General features: G+C 39.9%; 2 protein-coding genes across 2 annotated transcripts; both read left to right on the top strand.

The window, feature by feature from the left end:
* The first annotated feature begins 357 nt into the window (after positions 1-357).
* On the top strand, positions 358-2,229 carry LOC137402481 (mucin-2-like). Its single transcript, XM_068088983.1, has one exon. It carries the CDS (start codon positions 358-360, stop codon positions 2,227-2,229), a length of 1,872 nt encoding a protein of 623 aa, XP_067945084.1.
* Positions 2,230-5,747: 3,518 nt separating this feature from the next.
* On the top strand, positions 5,748-9,682 carry LOC137402480 (mucin-2-like). The gene is made up of 2 exons (XM_068088981.1): positions 5,748-8,371; positions 8,497-9,682. Exons 1-2 carry the CDS (start codon positions 5,748-5,750, stop codon positions 9,680-9,682), a joined length of 3,810 nt encoding a protein of 1,269 aa, XP_067945082.1.
* The last annotated feature ends 1,504 nt before the right edge of the window (positions 9,683-11,186 follow it).

Below are 11,186 nucleotides of genomic sequence, written 5' to 3'. Positions count from 1 at the left end.
TCTCAAAAAACATGAATGTTTTATATAAGTGTCGTGCGAATCAAATTAATCTGCGTGTCAGGTTTGCTAGCTTGACTTTGCAAATAATCTCTGTTAGGTAATAAAAGGTTTACAGTGCCAGCATGTCACATCTAATGTAAAATCTATAAATTTGAACATGCATTCACAGAAATTCATGAGAAAAAAAAATTCAAGCTAAATTTGCATCGTTTTATGTAAGAATTTATGTTATATGTAGGAGTGTAGTCACCCTAAATTCTCCATTTCAGTTTGAACCTTGAGAATGAAATTAGACGTACGATCTCTAAATTAACAGTCTATATAATTAGCCCTATACCAAACATTGAATTGGAAATCATGACTAATATAACAATAATTACAGGACAAGCAAGGTCAACTAATCTAAGTTCATGTGGATTAGCCTCAACCAAATGTTCTTCAAAAACTGTGGCGGAAAAACAAACAAGCAAAGCCAAGCCAACAGCAGTTTATGGTACGTCAGGAGTCATCAATAACCAAGCCACAGCAGCTAAATTAACTACCACTACTGAACAAGCTCGAACCACTAGTTACACTTTCTTTTCAACTCAACCGAAAAATTCTAGCCTTTATACTCCACTAACTACCACTGGATTTTTGACTACAAAAACTGGTAATCTAACGCCCGATACTAACCTTACGACTTCCAGTATACCAGACAATACATCAACAGCGGCAAGAAGCATTAAATCGAAAACCAATGCTAATCCATCTACCACAACTGAACCAGTTAAAACCCCTGCTTCAACTTTAACCTCACCTCAACCTACAGATGCTAACCTATCAACGACGACAGCTAATCCGACAAATACATCACCATCAAGTGTAGCCCTTCCTAAAAAAAGAGCCACTACTAATCAAGCAATAGGATCTGACTCGACTACAATGACTTTTATGGTGACATCTACAGCACCAGCAGCAACTACTAAACCAACAAGAACTATTCCAACTACAGCCATGCTTTCAAGTATCGCTCCTCCTATAATCAAAGCTACTACTGATCCAATTACGACAATTCCGCTAACTACCACTGGATTTTTGACAACAAAGACTGCTAATCTAACACCCGATACTAAACTTACAACAACCAATATAACAGACACTACAACAACAGTCACAAACAGCATTAAATCGCAAACCAATGCTATTCCATCTACAACAACTGAACCAGCTGAAATCACTACTTCAACTTTAACCACACCTCAATCTACAAATGCTAGCCTATCAACGACTGCAGCAAAACCGACAAATACATCACCATCAAGTGTAGCCCTAGCTAAAAAAGGAGCCACTACTAATCACCCAATAGCATCTGACTCGACTACAATGACTTTTTTGATGACATCTACAGCACCAGCAAACACTAAACCGACAAGAACAACTACTCCAACTACAACCATGCTTTCAAGTAAAGCTCCTCCTAAATTCAAAGCCACTACTGATCTGATTACGACAATTCCGCTAACTACCACTGGATTTTTGACAACAAAGACTGCTAATCTAACGCCCGATACTAAACGTACAACAACCACTATAACAGACACTACAACAACAGTCACAAACAAAATTAAATCGCAAACCAATGCTATTCCATCTACCACAACTGAACCAGCTGAAATCACTACTTCAACTTTAACCACACCTCAATCTACAAATGCTAACCTATCAACAACTGCAGCTAATCCGACAAAAACATCACCATCAAGTGTAGCCCTACCTAAAATAAGAGCCACTACTAAACAAGTAAAAGCATCTGACTCGACTACAATGACTTTTATGATGACATCTACAGCACCAGCAACAACTACTAAACCGACAAGAACAGCTACTCCAACTACAACCATGCTTTCAAGTAAAACTCATCCTAGGTCCAAAGCCACTACCGATCCGATTACGACAATTCCGCTAACTACCACTGGGTTTTTGACTACAAGGACTGATAGACTAACACCCGATACTAAACTTAAAACAACCACTATAACAGACACTACAACAACAGTCACAAACAACATGAACTCGAAAACCAATGCTAGTCCAACAACCACAACTGAACCAGCTGAAACCACTACTTCAACTTTAACCACACCTCAATCTACAAATGCTAGCCTATCAACGACTGCAGCAAAACCGACAAATACATCACCATCAAGCGTAGCCCTACCTAAAAAAAAACCACTACTAATCAAGTAATAGCATCTGACTGGACTACAATGACTTTTATGATGACATCTACAGCACCAGAAACAACTACTAAACCAACAAGAACAACTACTCCAACTACAACCATGCTTTCAAGTAAAACTCCTCGTAGGTCCAAAGCCACTACCGATCCGATTACGACAATTTCGCTAACTACCACTGGGTTTTTGACTACAAGGACTGATAGACTAACACCCGATACTGAGCTTACAACAACCACTATAACAGACACTACAACAACATTCACAAACAGCATTAAATCGCAAACCAATGCTATTCCATCTACAACAACTGAACCAGCTGAAATCACTACTTCAACTTTAACCACACCTCAACCTACAAATGCTAGCCTATCAACGACTGCAGCAAAACCGACAAATACATCACCATCAAGTGTAGCCCTACCTAAAAAAAGAGCCACTACTAATCAAGCAATAGCATCTGACTGGACTACAATGACTTTTATGATGACATCTACAGCACCAGCAACTAATAAACCAACAAGAACAACTACTCCAACTACAACCATGCTTTCAAGTAAAACTCATCCTAGGTCCAAAGCCAGTACCAATCCGATTACGACAATTCCGCTAACTACCACTGGGTTTTTGACTACAAGGACTGATAGACTAACACCCGATACTGAACTTACAACAACCACTATAACAGACACTACAACAACAGTCACAAGCAGCATTAAATCGAAAACCAATGCTACCACAACTGAACCAGCTGAAATCACTACTTCTACTTTAACCACACCTCAATATACAAATGCTAACCTATCAACGACTGCAGCAAAACCGACAAATACTTCACCATCAAGTGTAGCCCTACCTAAAAAAAGAGCCACTACTAATCAAGCAATAGCATCTGACTCGACTACAATGAATTTTGTGATGACATCTGCAGCACCAGCAACTACTAAACCAACAAGAACAACTACTCCAACTACAACCATGCTTTCAAGTAAAACTCCTCGTAGGTCCAAAGCCACTAGCAATCCGATTAGGACAATTTCGCTAACTACCACTGGGTTTTTGACTACAAAGACCGCTAGAATAACACCCGATACTAAACGTAAAAGAACCACTATAACAGACACTACACCTACAGTCGCAAGCAGCATTAAATCGAAAACCAATGCTACCACAACTGAACCAGCTAAAACCACTACTTCAATTTTAACCACACCTCAATATACAAATGCTAGCCTATCAACGACTGCAGCAAAACCGACAAATACATCACCATCAAGCGTAGCCCTACCTAAAAAAAAACCACTACTAATCAAGTAATAGCATCTGACTGGGCTACAATGACTTTTTTGATGACATCTACAGCACCAGCAAACACTAAACCGACAAGAACAACTACTCCAACTACAACCATGCTTTCAAGTAAAGCTCCTCCTAAATTCAAAGCCACTACTGATCTGATTACGACAATTCCGCTAACTACCACTGGATTTTTGACAACAAAGACTGCTAATCTAACGCCCGATACTAAACGTACAACAACCACTATAACAGACACTACAACAACAGTCACAAACAAAATTAAATCGCAAACCAATGCTATTCCATCTACCACAACTGAACCAGCTGAAATCACTACTTCAACTTTAACCACACCTCAATCTACAAATGCTAACCTATCAACAACTGCAGCTAATCCGACAAAAACATCACCATCAAGTGTAGCCCTACCTAAAATAAGAGCCACTACTAAACAAGTAAAAGCATCTGACTCGACTACAATGACTTTTATGATGACATCTACAGCACCAGCAACAACTACTAAACCGACAAGAACAGCTACTCCAACTACAACCATGCTTTCAAGTAAAACTCATCCTAGGTCCAAAGCCACTACCGATCCGATTACGACAATTCCGCTAACTACCACTGGGTTTTTGACTACAAGGACTGATAGACTAACACCCGATACTAAACTTAAAACAACCACTATAACAGACACTACAACAACAGTCACAAACAACATGAACTCGAAAACCAATGCTAGTCCAACAACCACAACTGAACCAGCTGAAACCACTACTTCAACTTTAACCACACCTCAATCTACAAATGCTAGCCTATCAACGACTGCAGCAAAACCGACAAATACATCACCATCAAGCGTAGCCCTACCTAAAAAAAAACCACTACTAATCAAGTAATAGCATCTGACTGGACTACAATGACTTTTATGATGACATCTACAGCACCAGAAACAACTACTAAACCAACAAGAACAACTACTCCAACTACAACCATGCTTTCAAGTAAAACTCCTCGTAGGTCCAAAGCCACTACCGATCCGATTACGACAATTTCGCTAACTACCACTGGGTTTTTGACTACAAGGACTGATAGACTAACACCCGATACTGAGCTTACAACAACCACTATAACAGACACTACAACAACATTCACAAACAGCATTAAATCGCAAACCAATGCTATTCCATCTACAACAACTGAACCAGCTGAAATCACTACTTCAACTTTAACCACACCTCAACCTACAAATGCTAGCCTATCAACGACTGCAGCAAAACCGACAAATACATCACCATCAAGTGTAGCCCTACCTAAAAAAAGAGCCACTACTAATCAAGCAATAGCATCTGACTGGACTACAATGACTTTTATGATGACATCTACAGCACCAGCAACTAATAAACCAATAAGAACAACTACTCCAACTACAACCATGCTTTCAAGTAAAACTCATCCTAGGTCCAAAGCCAGTACCAATCCGATTACGACAATTCCGCTAACTACCACTGGGTTTTTGACTACAAGGACTGATAGACTAACACCCGATACTGAACTTACAACAACCACTATAACAGACACTACGACAACAGTCACAAGCAGCATTAAATCGAAAACCAATGCTACCACAACTGAACCAGCTGAAATCACTACTTCTACTTTAACCACACCTCAATATACAAATGCTAACCTATCAACGACTGCAGCAAAACCGACAAATACTTCACCATCAAGTGTAGCCCTACCTAAAAAAAGAGCCACTACTAATCAAGCAATAGCATCTGACTCGACTACAATGAATTTTGTGATGACATCTGCAGCACCAGCAACTACTAAACCAACAAGAACAACTACTCCAACTACAACCATGCTTTCAAGTAAAACTCCTCGTAGGTCCAAAGCCACTAGCAATCCGATTAGGACAATTTCGCTAACTACCACTGGGTTTTTGACTACAAAGACCGCTAGAATAACACCCGATACTAAACGTAAAAGAACCACTATAACAGACACTACACCTACAGTCGCAAGCAGCATTAAATCGAAAACCAATGCTACCACAACTGAACCAGCTAAAACCACTACTTCAATTTTAACCACACCTCAATATACAAATGCTAGCCTATCAACGACTGCAGCAAAACCGACAAATACATCACCATCAAGCGTAGCCCTACCTAAAAAAAAACCACTACTAATCAAGTAATAGCATCTGACTGGGCTACAATGACTTTTATGATGACATCTACAGCACCAGCAACAACTACTAAACCAACAAGAACAACTGCTCCAACTACAACCATGCTTTCAAGTAAAACTCCTCCTAGGTCCAAAGCCACTACCAATCCGATTACGGCAATTCCGCTAACTACCACTGGGTTTTTGACTACAAGGACTGCTAATCTAACACCCAATACTAAACTTAAAACAACCACTATAACAGACACTACAACAACAGTCACAAACAACATTAACTCGAAAACCAATGCTAGTCCAACAACCACAACTGAACCAGCTGAAACCACTACTTCAACTTTAACCACACCTCAATCTACAAATGCTAGCCTATCAACGACTGCAGCAAAACCGACAAATACATCACCATCAAGCGTAGCCCTACCTAAAAAAAAAACCACTACTAATCAAGTAATAGCATCTGACTGGACTACAATGACTTTTATGATGACATCTACAGCACCAGCAACAACTACTAAACCGACAAGAACAACTACTCCAACTACAACCATGCTTTCAAGTAAAACTCCTCGTAGGTCCAAAGCCACTACCGATCCGATTACGACAATTTCGCTAACTACCACTGGGTTTTTGACTACAAGGACTGATAGACTAACACCCGATACTGAACTTACAACAACCACTATAACAGACACTACAACAACAGTCACAAGCAGCATTAAATCGAAAACCAATGCTACCACAACTGAACCAGCTGAAATCACTACTTCAACTTTAACCACACCTCAATCTACAAATGCTAACCTATCAACGACTGCAGCAAAACCAACAAATACATCACCATCAAGCGTAGCCCTACCTAAAAAAAAAACCACTACTAATCAAGTAATAGCATCTGACTGGACTACAATGACTTTTATGATGACATCTACAGCACCAGCAACTACTAAACCAACAAGGACAACTACTCCAACTACAACCATGCTTTCAAGTAAAACTCCTCCTAGGTCCAAAGCCACTACCAATCCGATTACGACAATTCCGCTAACTACCACTGGGTTTTTGACTACAAGGACTGATAGACTAACACCCGATACTAAACTTACAACAAACACTATAACAGACACTACAACAACAGTCACAAACAGCATTAAATCGCAAACCAATGCTATTCCATCTACAACAACTGAACCAGCTGAAATCACTACTTCAACTTTTACCACACCTCAATCTACAAATGCTAGCCTATCAACGACTGCAGCAAAACCGACAAATACATCACCATCAAGTGTAGCCCTAGCTAAAAAAAGAGCCACTACTAATCACACAATAGCATCTGACTCGACTACAATGACTTTTATGATGACATCTACAGCACCAGCAAACACTAAACTGACAAGAACAACTACTCCAAATACAACCATGCTTTCAAGTAAAGCTCCTCCTAAACTCAAAGCCACTACTGATCCGATTACAACAATTCCGCTAACTACCACTGGATTTTTGACAACAAAGACTGCTAATCTAACGCCCGATACTAAACTTACAACAACCACTATAACAAACACTACAACAACAGTCACAAACAGCATTAAATCGCAAACCAATGCTATACCATCTACCACGACTGAACCAGCTGAAATCACTACTTCAACTTTAACCACACCTCAATCTACAAATGCTAACCTATCAACGACTGCAGCAAAACCGACAAATACATCACCATCAAGTGTAGCCCTACCTAAAGAGAGAGACACTACTAATCAAGCAATATCATCTGACTCGACTACAATGACTTTTATGATGACATCTACAGCACCAGCAGCAACTACTAAACCAACAAGAACAACTACTCCAACTACAACCATGCTTTCAAGTAAAACTCCTCCTAGGTCCAAAGCCACTACCGATCCGATTACGACAATTCCGCTAACTACCACTGGGTTTTTGACAACAAAGACTGCTAATCTAACACCCGATACTAAACTTACAACAACCACTATAACAGACACTACAACAACAGTCACAAACAGCATTGAATCGCAAACCAATGCTATTCCATCTACCACAACTGAACCAGCTGAAATCACTACTTCAACTTTAACCACACCTCAATCTACAAATGCTAACCTATCAACGACTGCAGCAAAACCGACAAATACATCACCATCAAGTGTAGCCCTACCTAAAGAGAGAGACACTACTAATCAAGCAATAGCATCTGACTCGACTACAATGACTTTTATGATGACATCTACAGCACCAGCAGCAACTACTAAACCAACAAGAACAACTACTCCAACTACAACCATGCTTTCAAGTAAAACTCCTCCTAGGTCCAAAGCCACTACCGATCCGATTACGACAATTCCGCTAACTACCACTGGGTTTTTGACAACAAAGACTGCTAATCTAACACCCGATACTAAACTTACAACAACCACTATAACAGACACTACAACAACAGTCACAAACAACATGAACTCGAAAACCAATGCTAGTCCAACAACCACAACTGAACCAGCTGAAACCACTACTTCAACTTTAACCACACCTCAATCTACAAATGCTAGCCTATCAACGACTGCAGCAAAACCGACAAATACATCACCATCAAGCGTAGCCCTACCTAAAAAAAAACCACTACTAATCAAGTAATAGCATCTGACTGGACTACAATGACTTTTATGATGACATCTACAGCACCAGAAACAACTACTAAACCAACAAGAACAACTACTCCAACTACAACCATGCTTTCAAGTAAAACTCCTCGTAGGTCCAAAGCCACTACCGATCCGATTACGACAATTTCGCTAACTACCACTGGGTTTTTGACTACAAGGACTGATAGACTAACACCCGATACTGAGCTTACAACAACCACTATAACAGACACTACAACAACATTCACAAACAGCATTAAATCGCAAACCAATGCTATTCCATCTACAACAACTGAACCAGCTGAAATCACTACTTCAACTTTAACCACACCTCAACCTACAAATGCTAGCCTATCAACGACTGCAGCAAAACCGACAAATACATCACCATCAAGTGTAGCCCTACCTAAAAAAAGAGCCACTACTAATCAAGCAATAGCATCTGACTGGACTACAATGACTTTTATGATGACATCTACAGCACCAGCAACTAATAAACCAACAAGAACAACTACTCCAACTACAACCATGCTTTCAAGTAAAACTCATCCTAGGTCCAAAGCCAGTACCAATCCGATTACGACAATTCCGCTAACTACCACTGGGTTTTTGACTACAAGGACTGATAGACTAACACCCGATACTGAACTTACAACAACCACTATAACAGACACTACAACAACAGTCACAAGCAGCATTAAATCGAAAACCAATGCTACCACAACTGAACCAGCTGAAATCACTACTTCTACTTTAACCACACCTCAATATACAAATGCTAACCTATCAACGACTGCAGCAAAACCGACAAATACTTCACCATCAAGTGTAGCCCTACCTAAAAAAAGAGCCACTACTAATCAAGCAATAGCATCTGACTCGACTACAATGAATTTTGTGATGACATCTGCAGCACCAGCAACTACTAAACCAACAAGAACAACTACTCCAACTACAACCATGCTTTCAAGTAAAACTCCTTGTAGGTCCAAAGCCACTAGCAATCCGATTAGGACAATTTCGCTAACTACCACTGGGTTTTTGACTACAAAGACCGCTAGAATAACACCCGATACTAAACGTAAAAGAACCACTATAACAGACACTACACCTACAGTCGCAAGCAGCATTAAATCGAAAACCAATGCTACCACAACTGAACCAGCTAAAACCACTACTTCAATTTTAACCACACCTCAATATACAAATGCTAGCCTATCAACGACTGCAGCAAAACCGACAAATACATCACCATCAAGCGTAGCCCTACCTAAAAAAAAACCACTACTAATCAAGTAATAGCATCTGACTGGGCTACAATGACTTTTTTGATGACATCTACAGCACCAGCAAACACTAAACCGACAAGAACAACTACTCCAACTACAACCATGCTTTCAAGTAAAGCTCCTCCTAAATTCAAAGCCACTACTGATCTGATTACGACAATTCCGCTAACTACCACTGGATTTTTGACAACAAAGACTGCTAATCTAACGCCCGATACTAAACGTACAACAACCACTATAACAGACACTACAACAACAGTCACAAACAAAATTAAATCGCAAACCAATGCTATTCCATCTACCACAACTGAACCAGCTGAAATCACTACTTCAACTTTAACCACACCTCAATCTACAAATGCTAACCTATCAACAACTGCAGCTAATCCGACAAAAACATCACCATCAAGTGTAGCCCTACCTAAAATAAGAGCCACTACTAAACAAGTAAAAGCATCTGACTCGACTACAATGACTTTTATGATGACATCTACAGCACCAGCAACAACTACTAAACCGACAAGAACAGCTACTCCAACTACAACCATGCTTTCAAGTAAAACTCATCCTAGGTCCAAAGCCACTACCGATCCGATTACGACAATTCCGCTAACTACCACTGGGTTTTTGACTACAAGGACTGATAGACTAACACCCGATACTAAACTTAAAACAACCACTATAACAGACACTACAACAACAGTCACAAACAACATGAACTCGAAAACCAATGCTAGTCCAACAACCACAACTGAACCAGCTGAAACCACTACTTCAACTTTAACCACACCTCAATCTACAAATGCTAGCCTATCAACGACTGCAGCAAAACCGACAAATACATCACCATCAAGCGTAGCCCTACCTAAAAAAAAACCACTACTAATCAAGTAATAGCATCTGACTGGACTACAATGACTTTTATGATGACATCTACAGCACCAGAAACAACTACTAAACCAACAAGAACAACTACTCCAACTACAACCATGCTTTCAAGTAAAACTCCTCGTAGGTCCAAAGCCACTACCGATCCGATTACGACAATTTCGCTAACTACCACTGGGTTTTTGACTACAAGGACTGATAGACTAACACCCGATACTGAGCTTACAACAACCACTATAACAGACACTACAACAACATTCACAAACAGCATTAAATCGCAAACCAATGCTATTCCATCTACAACAACTGAACCAGCTGAAATCACTACTTCAACTTTAACCACACCTCAACCTACAAATGCTAGCCTATCAACGACTGCAGCAAAACCGACAAATACATCACCATCAAGTGTAGCCCTACCTAAAAAAAGAGCCACTACTAATCAAGCAATAGCATCTGACTGGACTACAATGACTTTTATGATGACATCTACAGCACCAGCAACTAATAAACCAATAAGAACAACTACTCCAACTACAACCATGCTTTCAAGTAAAACTCATCCTAGGTCCAAAGCCAGTACCAATCCGATTACGACAATTCCGCTAACTACCACTGGGTTTTTG

The sequence above is a fragment of the Watersipora subatra genome, chromosome 8 (genome assembly GCF_963576615.1).
Source record: "Watersipora subatra chromosome 8, tzWatSuba1.1, whole genome shotgun sequence".
In the NCBI taxonomy this organism is placed as follows: Eukaryota; Metazoa; Bryozoa; class Gymnolaemata; order Cheilostomatida; family Watersiporidae; genus Watersipora; species Watersipora subatra.
This window is presented reverse-complemented; position numbering and strand designations above follow the sequence as displayed.